The following is a 16785-nucleotide window of genomic DNA, read 5'->3' on the forward strand; positions in this document are numbered from 1 at the left end:
GTGGGGAGCTCTCTCATTGGCAGGCGGGGTCTTGGGAGTACTCCTGTCTGTCTCCCATTGGCTGTTGGGTGTTTGAGTTAAAATGAATTCAGCCAGGAATGCTCCCAAAGTGTGTGCGGTCTTTGATTTGAAAAAAGAACAGTCATTCGAGATCAATGATCTATCAATAAATCAAACATGGAATTTTATTTGATTTTAGGTTTTTATCAAATGTAACATCTATTTTATTGGGAATGTAAACCAGGGTATGGCCAGCTGTATATATACAGCCCTCTGGACTCTTCCTATGTGATAGCTTTGGTCTCAGGTAATTGGCCAACACTCCACCATACCTACCAATTATTATCTTTGCCCACTGGTGGAGGGAGTGAAGGAAAGGTAAGCTATACCATCTCTATACTGGAACCCCCTCCCCAGCAACACAGCCATATGGGCAGGGTACAGTAATCATGTGTTTCTTATCTGCATGAACACAGCACAGGTTATCTTTTAATATTCTAAATATAGTTGACATTCAAAAATCCAGCCTTTAATAATCCGGATCCTTCAGTTTTCCGGCATGGATTTCAGAGTGCATTTTCAAGTTGTTTTTTAGAGGCGCCGTTTATATTTTGATGGCGCTGTACTCCAGAATCAAGTGTCAGGTCTTGCATTTTGTTTAGTTGAACTAAAATCTTGTAAAACAGTTATATTTAGTTGGTGAACAATAAAATTTATTTTGCTTTTCCTTAAGTGTCATTTCATTTAGCGTTATTTCATTTTATTATATATAGCATTTATCTAACCTTCAAAAATCCCGAATTTTCGCCGGATTTTTGAACCTGTATTGTACTTTTCCTTATTACAACACAAATCCTGAGCTACAAGAACAACATGAATTAACCAAGCCTCGCAGTATATTTCCAAATATCACTCCAAATTCACTTCACAATTTTTTTTTTATATTTTAGACCCAACTGGAAAGACAGAATGATACAATGGAGGCTGTTTGTCCCTTCCTCCCTGACAGCATCCTCTACCAGATATTTCTGAGCTTGAAGCCAGCTGATCTGCTCTCCGCTGGGCTGGTGTGCCGACGCTGGTATGCAGTGTCCCGCGATGACTTTCTATGGAAGGAACTCTTCTACAGACACTACAACGTGCAGAAACTCATCCACCGCTACCCAGGTCAGGCCCATAGATGTGTTTACACACACAGGAATCCTTGGCATGAAGTGCTTCAGGGAGGGATCAGCATAGACAAAGAGTTTGTAAATGTGTGTGAAGCAAGTCTGGAACAAGATCTTCTGTATTCATCCACATATCAATTAATAACTATACAAGTGTGTATACCAGTATATACGTCTATGGGAAACCAGGATACTTGATAGTTCCAGACAATCACCGTTTAGGGTGTTGGAGCTGCAATGACTTAAGATAACTTGAACTTGCAAGAGGTTATGACAGTGAGTGCCTTACTGTCATTCTACCTTATGAAGGTAACTCTATGCAACAAGTTCACTTTTGGGGTTTTTGTCCATTATCATTGTTTAGGAATGATTGGATTATTAGTAATAATAATAATAATTGATCAAAACAGAAACGGAAAAGCAATATTTCCTTGCAGGGGTTGGGTTCAGCAACGGAAACAACCATAAACAAATTATTTTATTTTTTACACCAATGTACTGACCCACAGCCACACCTGCTGCTTGGCACAGGTTGTGCTAAATAGGCCTGGAGCAGGGAGTCCGCTCCATCCTGCTGTTGCAGATTCTCCAGTAAAACCAGTCCCATAAGAAAAGTTCTGAATAACTACAGGGAAACCTACAGGTTCCGTGCAGATACAACTGAGGTGTAGTATCTGGGACATCTAGGTCCCACATAGCATCCATCCAGCACTCTACCTAATAACACTGGTTTTGTCATTGTGTTACAGGTCAGGATTTTTCTGACTCTGAGATTGTGACGATCTGGTATAGAAAAAAAATAATAGCTGTACAATGATACATATAGCGTTTTAATAATATCTTCCATATAATACTTTTGCTTAATTTACTCTCCCATCTGACTCTGTGTCTGAAAGTTAAAAAAAAGAAGGGCATCGTAGCATGCACACTTCCTGTCTGCAGACTCACTGACTGACTTATATCTGCCTACTGGGCTTTAAGGGTGTCATTAACAGTTTCTGTGTCCTATATTATGCATTTAGCTTTCATAAAGTGAGCTCAGTTGAGAATGTTATCTGACAGCCTACCATAGGTTTTGTTTCTCTCCATGTGTGAAAGCAGTGTTGTGTCTAGAATTGGTTGTGTTCCTTATTGTATTCGGTGATGCCACATTAATGTACACTTACACAGTATGAACCTAGGAAGGGCAGATGTCTCCCATTGGCTGGTGGGTGCTTGAGTCAAAATGAATTCAGCCAGGAATGCTCCCAAAATGTGTGCGGTCTTTGATTTAAAAAAAAAAAAGAACAATCATTTGAGATCAATGATATTTGAGTATGAACGGTATAATCTGAAATGCAGACATGTAACACATACAGGTTCCAGATTCCTAGAATTCTGCTATTCAAAAATTTATGATAAATTTATCAGTCAATATTAAACAAATGTTACTTGCAGTGGCATAGTTACATAGTAGGTTAGTTTGAAAAAAGACATCAAGTTCAACCACTAGGGAAATAAACATATCCCAGATGTCCCTATAAAACATAGTTGGTCCAGAGGAAGGCAAAAAAACTCTGGTACAATTTGCTTCAACAGGGAAAAAAAATTCCTTCTTGATTCCATGAGGCAATCAAATGTTCACTGGATCAGCAGTCACTGTTATTTTTACTTTAAATCCTTTATACCCAGTTATATTTTGTTCTTTTAGAAAAGCATCTAGCTTTTTCTTAAAGCATTGCATATTAGTTGCTGAAACTACTTCCATCCGATTCCACATTTTCACAGCCCTTACAATGAAGAATCCCTTCCTTATCCGGAGCTTAAACTTCTTTTCCTCCAGACGCAAGAGTGCCCTCCTATTCTTTGTAATGATCTCAACGTGAATAATTGGGAAGAGAGTTTTCTATATGGACTGTTTAAATATTCATACAGGTGATCATATCCCCCCTTAAACGTCTCTTCTCAAGGCAGAATACATTAAATTCAGCTATACTCTCCTCATAGCTGAGCTCCTCCATTCCTTATATTAGTTTAGTTGCCGTTCTCTGCACTCTCTCCAATTCCACAATGTCCTTTTTGTGAACTGGTGCCCAGAACTGGACTGCATATTCCAGATGTGGTCTAAACAATGCTTTGTACAGGGGCAGGATAATGTCTCCATCTCTGCAGTCTATTCCTCTTTTAATACAAGAAAGTACTTTGCTAGCTTTAGATATTACTGACTTACTGGCTGCACCAAACACTTCCAGTACAGATCATTATAAAAAGACCAAGGATCATTGTGTTTCTTCTTTTTAAGATAGAAACCTCAAATACATGTTAGATGATAGAAAGCACACTATGTGCTCTTTGGAACTGAGCAGCATTTACAAAGCACTTTAATATCCTGTAAAACTCAAATGAAATAGGTTGCTATGGTGTTACGTTATGCAGTTTAGTTTATTATATATAACTGTTATGTTTTTCTACCTTTCATAGGTACAGACTCCTGGTATGCAGAATTCCAGCGCCTCCATGACACGGTTCCAAGTGTGGAGGTCGATAGACTCCAAGAACACACAGACCAGGTCTTACACATAAGCTTCTCGCGTGCTGGTGACTTGTGTGCCTCTTGTTCTAAGGACTGTACACTCAAGGTGAGGGAAGGACATGTTGTGTGTTCTTATAATTGTACAAGATATAATGAACCTTTTTCATTTGCCTTTTGTCCCATTTGCAGATATGGAACACCAAACACCCTTTCAATCTCCTGCACAGTGCTGACATGAGACCCCATCACTGGAGCTACACACAGTATTCACAGTTTAATTATGATGGTACACTCCTTCTGGTTTCAGGTGTTTTTGTGGGACCCCATACCTCATCTGCTGGGGAAATTGCAGTCTTCAGTATTGGTAAGATGGTGAGATCCAAACTAACGCGCGGATAAAAATGTTTTCTGTGAATAGTTGGCAAAAATCAGTATACATTGCTGTTTCCAATCTTTCTTTTCTGTCTCTTTATTTATTTATTTTCCCTTTTCTCCTTTCTTTCTTTTTTTTATTTTTTCTTCCTCATCTAATTTTCTTTTTTATTGTAGATGGGTTTAACCTTTTGTCTCGGGTAAGAAATAAGCCATACGATGTATTTGGCTGCTGGCTTAATAACACCCACCTTGTCTCTGGGAATCTTCACCGCATGGGCCGTATCACATCCTGCTCTGTCCTTTGGCTGAACAAGGCCTTCCAGGTAGGTGACAGACACAAACCTTTATATGGCGGGGACCAACTAACCAAATCTTCATTCACTTTCTAGTTTTTGTCAGAAAATTTACACCAACAAATAATCCTGGGATTTAAAAGGTGCATAATAGTGCAAAAGTAACTTTATTTAAAAAATATTTATGAGTGAATAGTTCCAGTGTATATATGTTGCTCTAAATTGATAAACTTTGGGATGTGGTTCTCCGATATGGGAGCTGGCAGCCTTTTTGGGATACAAATTTTAATCAGAAAATGTCAGCTTGTCTCCAAAGCAAAAAAACTTTTTTTTCCATTTTGTGTAACATTTTAGAGGAAAAATGTTGTATCAAGGTGCTAGATTCTGACTGGTAATCCTAAAATTAGGGAAAGGAAAATAAAGCTAATAGCACTCATTTAATAATACAGCAATAAAATGTATCCAACCTTATTCAGAAAAGCAAATATTAGCTGCAGTGGAGCTCAATAGAGGAAGTAAAGATTTTTTTTAAATTAAATTTAAAAGAAAGTTTTTCACCTCTTTTTGTTTCTCTTACCAATATAATAGATTCTGAAGCATCAGATTATTCATTTTATTTAGCCTCATTTTAATTGCGCTTTGTATACACATTTCAGGATGTTGAATCGGAAAACCTCAACGTAGTAAAGAGACTCTTCAAATTACAGAACCTAAATGCCAGTTCTATCCGTATGGTAATGGTGGCAGATTCTCCAGATATCCTGGAGGAGGCTGCAGAAACAGAACAAGACTCTACCGGACCACAGCAAGTGGAGGAAATGGAGAAGGAAGAACAGGAGAATGGTGAGGGAGATGGGAGTGAAAGGGATGATGTTGGAAAAGACGCTCAGATTGCAGCAGCCCTGCAGATATTTGTTGACATCGACGCCGAAAATCAGCAGTCAATTCCACCTCCTCTGACCCAGGATCAATTAGAGACCAAAGTTGCTCAGTTGTATGCAAAGTACCGGACGAGACAACCCAGCAGTCCCCAAAACCCTAAAGGGAACAAGAAGTACCTTCTCTTCACCACAGGCTGTCTCACCTACTCACCTCATCAAATAGGTATTTCATCTCTCATTATTAGCACATCTGCTATTTCACGATTACAGAGAAGCTGACTCCTAAAACAGTTCATGACTGCCTTTATAGTACCAGTGGAAAACTTTCTCTATCTGGTCTTTTTCATGTTTACCTGATTAGGTTTTGACAATGGGATTTATTCTTCTGTGAGACACAATAAAGTTCTAATAATTCATGATTATTGGAGCACTTCCTATATTCAAATACTGACCAGCTTCTGTGCTCACCTGCTTTGGTCTGCCTGAACACATGCCTGGCAGTGTCTTTATCACTGTATGAACTGCCCAACTAAAGTTACATCAATTGTTTTTTGCCAGTCACATCCCTTACATATTTAGGCACCACCATATAGTACCACTAAGGCACTATATATAAAAAGCAAAATACTATTCAGGCTAACTAACAGAAGTGGCTTTGTTGACTGACCTCGGGTTTATTGAAAGCTTGCAGGTGACCCTAGCAAAACAGAACATGGTGGAATCGCCTTCCCAACTTTAAAGTGTAAACACTTTGCTTTAAATTAAATCTGCCATAAGAGAACTATAAAGAGCTACCATTCCTAGGACATGCTAGTTACCTGGCTGTTGTTCTGGCATTGTGGCTGTAGTACTTTCCCCAAATCTGAGATAATAAACAAAAGTAACAACCTAAAAGTAAACTTGTTACAGAGACCAAAAAGAGGTCTCTGGAGGACTACATAAGGTGACCAGCATTTCACAAGCAAAGGCCAGCTCAAACAACCTCTGTGAAGTGACTCAGAAAGGCAATGCTCTAAACACTGCTGGTTTCTGAAAAGTCTTTGTGTTCGGTTATTTTCAATACAGCTCAGATCACAATATTCTTTGCAGATTAAACTGGGTAGGATGAAGCTGTAAACAGGTGGTGGGCCCTGTATTGTGACCTAACTTTTCAGTAACCACCTAAACACAGCCTAAAAGAGGCTCGGGAGAACACTAAATCAGTAAAACAATTAGTTGAGTATCTGTAATCTTCTGAACAGGTCATTTTTTTAAACATTTTATTTTAGCAATAAATTCTCAATTTTATGCTTTGCCTACTAGATGCATACCTGTCACTTGATGGCACCACAGCCTTTTTTTCTGTAGCAGGATAATAGGAGTATAATTTTGTAAGCAATGCTTAAAGCTTACCTATACTCTTATAATCATCTGAATACTTTTTTTTTCAGCTTGCTTTCACCTTTAAACATTAAAAATGAGTTCTAGCCACACCCCCAGGTCTCTCCATCACCTAGGCCAGGGGTCAGCAAACTCCGGTCTTTAGGCCAGACATGGCCTAGCCGGTAGTTTGTTCCGGCCTAACGCCCCCTGTCTGATCCGGCCCAATCCCAGGACGAATCGGCCAGGGGGTGTTAGGCTAGAGCTCCAGAGCCTCATGCTGCTCTTGAGCCTCCTCTTGCTGTGGCTCCCCTATTTACCGTGGCCAGTGTTAACCTTTCTGCCGCCAGGGTAAATTGAGAACACCCCCTGAAGGTAAATCTGTCTCCACAATGCATACGAAGGAGCGTGATTTCCCTTCAACGTTCCTGGTTGAGGGCGAAGCCATCAGGTCGGGAATCGAGAGAGAGTCCGGCCTAGTGTGCTCTTGTCCACCCTTGAAATAGCCTAGTGGCTACAAAAGTTTGCCTACCTCTGGCATAGGCGGTGAACTGCAATCTGGGAAATGCCATCCTTGGTGGGAGTGTTTCCAATCCACTCCCACTGCTCTAATTATCTAGATTTTTTTTTTCTTTCCTCGTCTGGGACTCTTATCATAGTTACATAGTTACATAATAGGTTAGGTTGAAAAAAGAAAAAAGCCCATCAAGTTCAACCACTAGGGAAATAAACATATCCCAGATATAAAACCCTAAAAGATATAGTTGGTCCAGAGGAAAGCAAAAAAAAACCCTGGTACAATTTGCTTCAACAAGGGAAAAAAGTTCCTTCCTAATTCCATGAGGCAATCAGATGTTCCCTGGATCAACAGTCACTGTTTTTATTACTTTAAAGCCTTACTACCCAGGCAAATTCTGTGCTTATAGAAAATCATCCAGCTTTTTCCTAAAGTAATCTATAGTAGTTGCTGAAACTACTTCCTGAAGGAGCCGATTCCACATTTTCACAGACCTTACAGTGAAGAATCCCTTACTTATTCGGAGCTTAAACTTCTTTTCCTCCAGATGCAAAGAGTGCCCTTTTGTTCTTTGTAATGATCTCAAAGTGAAAATTGGGGAAGAGAATTATTTTTATGGACCATTTATATATTTATACAGGGTGATCATATCCCCCCTTAAAGGTCTCTTCTCAAGGGAGAATATATTCAGTTCAGCTAATCTCTCCTCATAGCTGAGCTCCTCCATTCCTTTTATTAATTTAGTTGTCCTTCTCTGCACTCACTCCAATTCCACAATGTTCTTTTTGTGAACTGGTGCCCAAAACTGGACTGCATATTCCAGATGTGGTCTGGCCAATGCTTTGTACAGGGGCAGGATTATGTCTCCATCTCTGCAGTCTATTCCTCTTTTACTACAAGAAAGTACTTTACTAGCTTTAGATTTTGCAGCTTGGCATTGCATGCTGTTATTAAGTCTATGATCTACCAGAACCCCCAGATCCTTTTCCATTTCTGACTCCCCCAAATGTATCCCCCTAGACAGTAGGAAGCATGCATGTTGTTAGCTCCCAAGTGCATAATTTTACATTTATCTATTTATAATGTCATTTGCCACTTGGCTGCCCAATCAAACAGTACATCCAGGTCTGCTTGTAGATTATAGACATCCTGTATGGACATCATTCCATTACATAGTTTAGTGTCATCTGCAAACACAGAAATGGTACTTTTAATCCCAAACTCTATATCATTTATAAAGATGTTAAACAGTAAAGGTCCCAACACTGAACCCTGGGGTACACCACTAATAACCTTAGACCATTCAGAGTATGAATCATTAATTACAACTCTCTGGATGTGATCTTTAAGCCAGTTCCCTATTTTTCTAAACCTTTTGACCCTAACTTGCATATTAACTGTCTGTGGGGCACAGTGTCAAATGCTTTAGCAAAGTCCAAGTACACTATAATTTTGTATGACAAAATTTGTTTGACAAATTCTGTCTTTCTTGAAGCCATGCTGACTATCACTTATAATAACAGTCCATCGGTACCTTGCGAGTGACTAAAGAGTCTCTAAAAATTAGAAATACTGGCTTTAAAATAAAAAAGTAGAAAAAAGTTGCTGAAAGCGGTAACCCTGAGTCACACTCGGGGTAGGTAAACCTATGGGAAAGATAGCGTTGTCCATCACTGCTATCCCTGTCTTTTTCCTTCTTCCTTCATCGTCTTCTGCACACGAGGAGTCACCGGGGAAGTTCCCGGTGACGTCAGTGCGTATGTACGTTGCTGGTGGGGCGGGTCAAAAATTCAAAATCCAAAGTAACTATTGAATGCAATACATTGGAGTTATATGTGTAAAAGCAGTACATTGTATTTCATGAACATTTATTTTACAGTATAATATAATAGTATGGGTATAATATTTATTTATTTTTTAAAAATTAAAAAAAAATATATAAATGTTTTATTTAATTCATTATTTTTTACATGATTTTGTGTTTCAAACTTTAATATACTCATACTATTATATTATACTGTAAAATAAATTTTCCTGAAAAACAATGTACTGCTTTTAGACATAAAACCGGAAAGAAATGAACCGCTAGGGAGGTTAACATATTTAAAAAATGCAATCTGTCTTTCATTTTGAAGTTTTGCACATTTTATCTCCTTTGTACATCTTTTGTTATATTCTTTATAGTTTTCATACGGTGACGGTGATCCTTCATTTTTAATTTTTGGAATGCCCTTTTCTTGTTCCTTATGGCTTTTTTAACATCAGCTGTGAGCCACATTTTTTATTTTAGCCTCTTAAACTTATTACCCATTGGAATATTTTTTTCATTGTGCTTTTGTAGAACAGACTTGAAACATTTCAAATTTCCTCTTTTGCTATTCCTGTAGTGCCATTACCCCAGTCAATGTCAGGGTAGTTGAAATCTCCCATGATTAAAATACTTCTTTTTCTCCCATGATTAAAACACTGCTTTTTCTATCTGTGTTAGAAGTTGATTTTCTATTTCTTCCTTTGCACTGAGGGGGCCTATAGCAGACTCCAATAATTAATTGTGTGTTATTTCAACCCCACATTCAACTCCACCCATAATGCCTCAACCTCATCGCTTGTTCCATCCGCAATTTCTTCTTTCACATTCACTTTTAGATCACTTCTCACATAGACAGACACCACCACCCTTTCTTTTGACTCTGTCTTTACGAAAGAGAGTATACCCAAGAATATTGACAGCCCAGCCATACGAAGAACAAAACCAGGATTCAGCAATGCCAACTAAATCATAATCCTCCTCGCTCAATAAGGCTTCCAACTCCCCTATTTTGTTTGCCAGACTTCTAGCATTGGTGACAAGGCTCTTTAACCCATTGCTGCTTTTACCATCATTGTTTGCCAAATCCTTTTGTTTTTCAATACCACTAGTACTGCACAATCCAATGTTTGTTTGTCCCATGGGAAGCTCCATACAATTATCCAAAACCCTCCCCCCCAACAATCCCCAGTCCACCCTCCACTAGTGTCTGACCCCTGACCATATCACTCAAGTGCAACTGCTCCATCTGCAGCTGCTTCCTGCTTCTTCTCAGTTTGTGATCTCTGTGTGCAGGGAGGGAGAGAGGGGGAGGAGAAGAAGGTCAGGAGAGGAAGAAAACAAACTTGCCAGTCACTAGCTGTCCACTTCTAAATTCTTCACAAATCCTTATATTTTTCATGGATACAAGCTGACCCAGCCAGTGCCACCAGGGAAGACTGACATTTTAGTGCAAGTAAGTGAGAAAAGATTATTAAATGAAAGACTGGTTTTTGAGTATAGTTCATCCTTAAAGAAAACCTGTACAGTGTTATACAAAAAAAAAAAAACTTGGATGCTGCATAGTGGACACCCTAAGCTGAGTGTGGGTACTAAAACGGATGTGCTAATTTCCACTTTTTGAAAATCTTATCATACACATGGCTAAAAGCAAGCTCTTTCATGTGACAGCACCACCAAGACCAGTAAGGTTGAGTTTAGGGCAATAGGGATGGGCACTTTATATTAACTGCCGTGCTCCTTGTCTGAATACAGTACATGAATACCACCCCACCCTACTATTTGACTAAAGATCATCAAAAATAGTTTGATCCAGTTTATAATTACACCCAAGACACCTGCCAGTATATTTATTGTTGTATTTGTGTTTCTGTAGGGATTATGCAAATTCTTCCTCATCATATGACTACAGAAGGGAATGTGCTTGGTGACGATCGTGGCCCTAATGAATTCTTTGATTCACTTGACCATGTAATCAACATTCAAGGACACATTATTGGCATGGCTCTGTCACCTGACAACAGGTATGTACCTGATAAGTGTCAAGATGTTTAACAATTGTAGGTGAATTGTATATTTTACTACCAAAAGTGTGCCTATTCTAGAATTGACATAACCGAAATTAATAAAAAATAAATATATATAACTGTTTTAGAGGGTAAGATGCATAAGAGAGGAATATGGACGTTATTCAAGTTACTAGTAAGAGAGTGGGGAAGTTATGATGGCAGGCAATGTGGGAAGGCGTGGAGAGTAAGATATAATCATGAGAGAAGTTTGGAAGAGTTTGTAAAGGAGAGCAGAGGGTTGCACAATATGTACATGAGAGGAGAGCACAGGAAATGGCAGGACGTGCAGGAGATGAGAGCAGTATGACAATATGTGCAGAAAAGAAGAATGGAGGTTATGATGGCAGTCAGTTTCTGCTGAAGAAGAGAGAAGAGGGTATGATGGTATGTATAGGAGAGGAGGGTGTGATGATATAGAGGAGAGGAGGTTATGATGGTATGTATAGGAGAGTAAGGTAGGATGGTATATGCAGAAGAGGTGAGAATAGGGTATGATAGCAGGAGGCGGGTATGATATATGCAGGAGAAGAGGGTATGATAGCATATGCAGGAGAGGAGGGTATAATAGCATATGCAGGAGAGGAGAGAGAAGAGTATGATGATATAAGCAAGAGAGGAGAGTGAAGGGTATGATGGTAAATGCAGGAGTAGGGGAAAAAAGAGTATGATGGTATATGCAGGAGAGGAAACAGGAGATTATGATGGCATATGCAGAATACTAGAGAGGAGGATATGATGGTATATGCAGGAGAGGAGAGAGGAGGATATGATGGTATATGCAGGAGAGGAGAGAGGAGGGTATGATGGTATATGCAAGAGAGGAGACAGAAGGTTATGATGGTATATGCAGGAGAGGAGAGAGGATGGTATGATAGCAGGAGAGGAGGGTTATGATAGCATAAGCAAGGGAGGAGGGTATGATTGTATATGCAGGAGTAGAGAGAGGGGGATATGATCGTATATGCAAGAGAGGAGAGAGAAGGTTATGATGGTATATGCAAGAGAGGAGACAGGAGGGTATGATGGCATATGCAGTACAGGAGAGAGAAGATTATGATGGTATATGCAAGAGGGGTGGGTATGATGGCATATGTAGGAGAGGAGGATATGATGGTACATGCAAGAGAGGAGATAGAAGGGTATGATGGTATATGCAGGAGAGGAGAGAGAAGGGTATGATGGTATAAGCAGGGGAGGAGGGTATGACAGTATATGCAGGAGTAGAGAGAGGAAGGTATGACAGTATATGCAAGAGAGGAGACAGAAGGTTATGATGGTATATGCAGGAGAGGAGACAGGAGGGTATGATGGCATATGCAGAACATGAGAGAGAAGATTATGATGGTATATGCAAGAGAGGTGGGTATGATGGCATATGTACGAGAGGAGACATAAGGGTTTGATGGTATATGCAAAAAAGGAGAGAGAAGGGTATGATGGTATATGAAGGTGAGGAGGGAGGACGGTGTGATAGTAGGAGAGGAGGGTATGATAGCATATGTATGAGAGGAGGGTTTGATGGTATATGCAAAAAAGGAGAGAGAAGGGTATGATGGTATATGCAGGAGAGGAGAGAGCAGGGTATGATGGTATATGCAGGAGAGGAGAGAGCAGGGTATGATGGTATATTATGATGGTATATGCAGGAGAGGAGAGAGCAGGGTATGATGGTATATGCAGGAGAGGAGAGAGCAGGGTATGATGGTATATGCAGGAGAGGAGAGGGCAGGGTATGATGGTATATGCAGGAGAGGAGAGAGGAGGGTATGATGGCAATTGCAGAAGAGGAGAAAGAAGAATTTGATGGTATATGCAAGAGAGGATGGTATGAGGGCATATGTAGGAGAGGAGAGTATGATGGTATATGCAAGAGAGAAGGGATAAAGGTATGATATCATAAGCAGGAGAGGAGGGTATGATGGTATATATAGGAGAGGAGAGAGAATGGTATGATGGCAAATGCAGAAGAGCAGAGAGTAGGTTATGATGAAATATGCAGAAGAGGAGAGAGAAGGTTATGACCGTATATGCAGGAGTAGAGAGGAGGGTATGATGGCAAATGCAGAACAGGAGAGAGAAGATTAATGTCATATGTAATATATATAATATATTGTCATATGCTGGAGAGGGTATATGCAAGAGAGAAGAGAGGAGGGTATGATGGTATATGCAAGGGAGAAGAGAGGAGGGTATGATGGTATAATGCAAGAGAGGAGACAGAGGGTCTGATGGTATATGCAGGAGAGGGGAGAGAAGATTATGATGGTATATGCAAGAGAGGTGGGTATGACGGCAAATGTAGGAGAGGAGGGTATGATGGTATATGCAGGAGAGGAGAGAGAAGATTATGATAGTATATGCAGGAGAGGAGAGAGGAGGGTATGATGGTAAATGCAGGAGAGGAGATATGTTGGTATATGCAGGACAGGAGAGAGGAGAGTATGATAGCATATGCAAGAGAGGAAGGTATGATGGTATAAGCAGGGGAGGACAGTATGATGGCATTTGCAGAAGAGGAGAGAGCAGGGTATGATAACAATTGGTTTGTACAGAAAAGGAGAGAGAAGGGTATGACAGTATGTGCAAAAGTGTACTGTAAGCTAGGATGTTTGTTATTTGGGTGTAGGGGTCGTTTATATGCAGCCTGTGTATTCTTCTTGTACACAGAATATTTTTTTTCACTGACACCTGCTGTATGTGTTTCCGTTACATGTAGGAAACATAAAATGGACCGGTTGCTGTGCCCATTTCTCAATGGTTTGGGTTCCCCTATACAAGAATTTATGGGGCTTTCAAATAACAAAATGTATTTGTTCCAGTTACTGATGTGAAGTGACTGTTTAGAATCTCTCTAGTAGAAGTTTGATGCCGTTGACTTCAGCTAGCAACTCTTATCACTCCTTTTTGTTAGGTATCTCTATGTCAATAGCCGATCCTGGCCTCGTGACTGTATGATATCGGACCCCATGGATCCTCCACCGATTGCAGAGGAAATTGATATACGAGTTTTCGACCTAAGGACTTTGAGGGAAGTGAGGGAGCCTCTTCGAGCCCATCGTGCCTACACACCAAATAATGAGTGCTTTTTCATCTTTCTTGATGTCAGCAATGACTTTGTGGCCAGGTGAGAGTGGGATGATAGAGGATTAACTTGCATCATTCTACCATTTGGTCCCTGAACAGTCTGAATGTCAGTGGTAACTGATATATGAGATGTTATGCTGTAAATGCAGACATTTTTGTGTATAATTCTTTGTATCTAGTGTACCCTTCCAAAGACCAGGGATGTTTGCAGAGTTGTATGCAAATCTAGTTTTATTAATGATGCAAATGATGATTGTGGAGTATCAAATGAAATATGTAGGCAGCTATTGCAGACCTTCTTTCTTCTGTAATGGAGTCACCTCCCAATCAGTTTATAAAGATGGTTTTCATGCAGTTTGAACACTTGTGGTCATTACAAGGTTCCTAAACATCAGACTGCTGCTCAAGGATTTGCAGTAAGCCCAACATCACTTCTGGTCCAATTAGGAGGCCCTGCAGTCAAAACAACTCTCAAGAGCCCTTGGTGTAGATTTTTGGGAATGGAAGGCATGCTCCAGGGGGTGTGTGGGCAGGGAAGGTAATTACCTGGTAATTACATGGTCCATAGCACTAATATTTTTGCATTATGTGAATCTGAGATGTTCTCCTTTAAAGGAAAAGTATACTTAATCACCCCTAAACTAAAATGATCTAAATCAAACCCCTCACCCTCCACAATTTGGTATTTATGGAGATCCAGGCTCCAAAACCACTGATTGTTTATATCCCCCACAGCTCTGCTGCCCATGTCTGCTTAGTATAGCCTTGGCTCCGTAAGGCTCCATCTATTCTCTTCTACCTTGTAAGTAACAGCCTATACAAGTGAATTGGGCTGTACTGCTCAGGCACCAGAATCTGTGCCTGAATCTTGGTATTTCATTTTTCAGCACTTCACACATCCAGGAATAGAGGAAGGTTCAGGCGGGGGGAGGGGGTGCTGCAATCAGTGGGAGGAGTTGGGAAATCTTGCTACAGCCCATTTTTGACTTGCTGATGGCCATGAAGGCCATGGTGCTGTGGGCAAGTAGGTATCGGCAGTGAGAGTTTTCAACTCTTCTGCCACTACTCCCAGCACAATAACAGAAGTGACAAACACAATTCGCCATACCTAATGTCCTGGCAAACTGCTATCGTGTAGGCAAAGGGTCAGTGGAGATTGCTCAACAAGATTCGGAAGAACTAAGACAGGAGGGTGGAAACAGCTCAGTTATAAATATGGAATGGACCTGGCAGTTACTTGTCAATCTGTAATCTTTGGTTTCAGTCACACACCATAAACAAGCGTGCAAATGTGCATGAGTTATCCAGCCCCCCAAGCTGTGTATACCCATTGTAGGTCAGTGATTCAGGAAATATTAAAGGCAGATAGTCACAACACCTCCCATGCAGGTAAACTAAATCTCAATCTGTAATGGCTGCTAATTACATATTTTTATGTCTTGGTCCAGCGGAGCGGAGGATCGATATGGCTACATCTGGGACCGCTATTACAATGTTTGCCTGGCCAAGCTGACTCATGAGGATGTAGTAAACTCCGTGGCTTTCAGTCCGGCAGATCAGGAATTACTGCTCAGTGCCAGCGATGACTTTACTATTAAAGTGTGGCGTTCACCTCGTTCCCTGCGCCACTTAATGGACCCATTGGTCTCCTGGCAGCCATCCTACAAGAGTTGAGAATTTGTCTGTAGCTTTTTGTTTAAATGTGGTTTCTCCTGCATTCAGCTCTCTCTGCCATGTTATAGATTGCAATGGGCAAGATCTAACTGGAGGTGCAGATGGAATGTCATTTAGAGGCATGATGTCAATTTCAGGACCTCTGGATTACCTTGCGTGTCCTTCACTTCCTGCTTACATTTGGATGAATGATGGCAATACTTAGGAGCAAGTCAGTCCGGGCGTCAGGTATATTAAAGATCAGGAAAATTCCTCTGTTCATATCTGTAGACTATGCAGTTGTGCCTCTTTGAGTACAATGGCTGCTGGTTCCTGAAATTACCCAGATCAGTATTTATGTATATTTATTTCCATAATATTTTGTGTCTTCCTAATTTCTGTCGTGAATTTGTTTACATTGATTAATGATTGTTTCCTATTCCCAATCTATTCTTGAATAGCTTTAGTCCCTTTAAGTTACAAAATTATGAATATGATTGCTATCCTTAGAGTTAAATACAATAAAGGTAAATACAAGGAATTTTGTAAAGCTTTACTGTTTTTTATTTATATTTAAGAAAATCTCCTGATTTCAAAAGAAACAATATTATAAAACAAAATATAAAATATATTATATCTTGTATATCTATATAATATCTTGTATATATATTTTTTTTCTTTTAGTATAGACTAACACGTAGAAGGGCGGGATTACTGTCAGGTTTTCATGGCTGTGTTTCTAATAGGTAAATGTTCACTTCCTGTCCTGGTGACACAATAGGAAGGAAGCTGATGCAAAAATGATTTGAAATCCTTTTAAAATGATCACCAAATCATATGAGTCTATCATCATAGCTGTTTTTTTGATAAAATGTAGTATCTGAAGAGATTCTGAAGGGAAACTGTATCAAGAATCTGGTAGGGTAGAAGTCTTGTGCTTTTATAACGTGAAGTGCCTAATATTTTCACAAATCTCTCACTCATAAGAGACCCTGTCACCAACTAAAAATTGAATAAAAAAGCATTTTATATGCTTACTTGCAATATTTTCCTTTTCATAAATGAA

The 16785-nt window shown here is 39.9% G+C and overlaps 1 protein-coding gene across 2 annotated transcripts in view; it reads left to right on the top strand.

Annotated features, from left to right (window-relative positions):
• Positions 1 to 16260, top strand: part of FBXW5 (F-box and WD repeat domain containing 5) — a 62336-nt gene extending 46076 nt beyond the window's left edge. For both annotated transcript variants that reach the window (XM_072431432.1, XM_072431433.1), the window contains exons 2-9: positions 951 to 1167; positions 3630 to 3787; positions 3871 to 4045; positions 4231 to 4379; positions 5006 to 5453; positions 10790 to 10937; positions 13894 to 14106; positions 15515 to 16260. In XM_072431432.1, coding sequence (XP_072287533.1) covers positions 951 to 1167; positions 3630 to 3787; positions 3871 to 4045; positions 4231 to 4379; positions 5006 to 5453; positions 10790 to 10937; positions 13894 to 14106; positions 15515 to 15740 — 1734 coding nt within the window. In that variant the 3' untranslated portion in view covers positions 15741 to 16260. The remainder of the gene's footprint in view (positions 1 to 950; positions 1168 to 3629; positions 3788 to 3870; positions 4046 to 4230; positions 4380 to 5005; positions 5454 to 10789; positions 10938 to 13893; positions 14107 to 15514) is intronic.
• Positions 16261 to 16785: the final 525 nt, after the last annotated feature.

Source organism: Pyxicephalus adspersus, chromosome Z (genome assembly GCF_032062135.1).
Source record: "Pyxicephalus adspersus chromosome Z, UCB_Pads_2.0, whole genome shotgun sequence".
NCBI classification, from domain to species: Eukaryota; Metazoa; Chordata; class Amphibia; order Anura; family Pyxicephalidae; genus Pyxicephalus; species Pyxicephalus adspersus.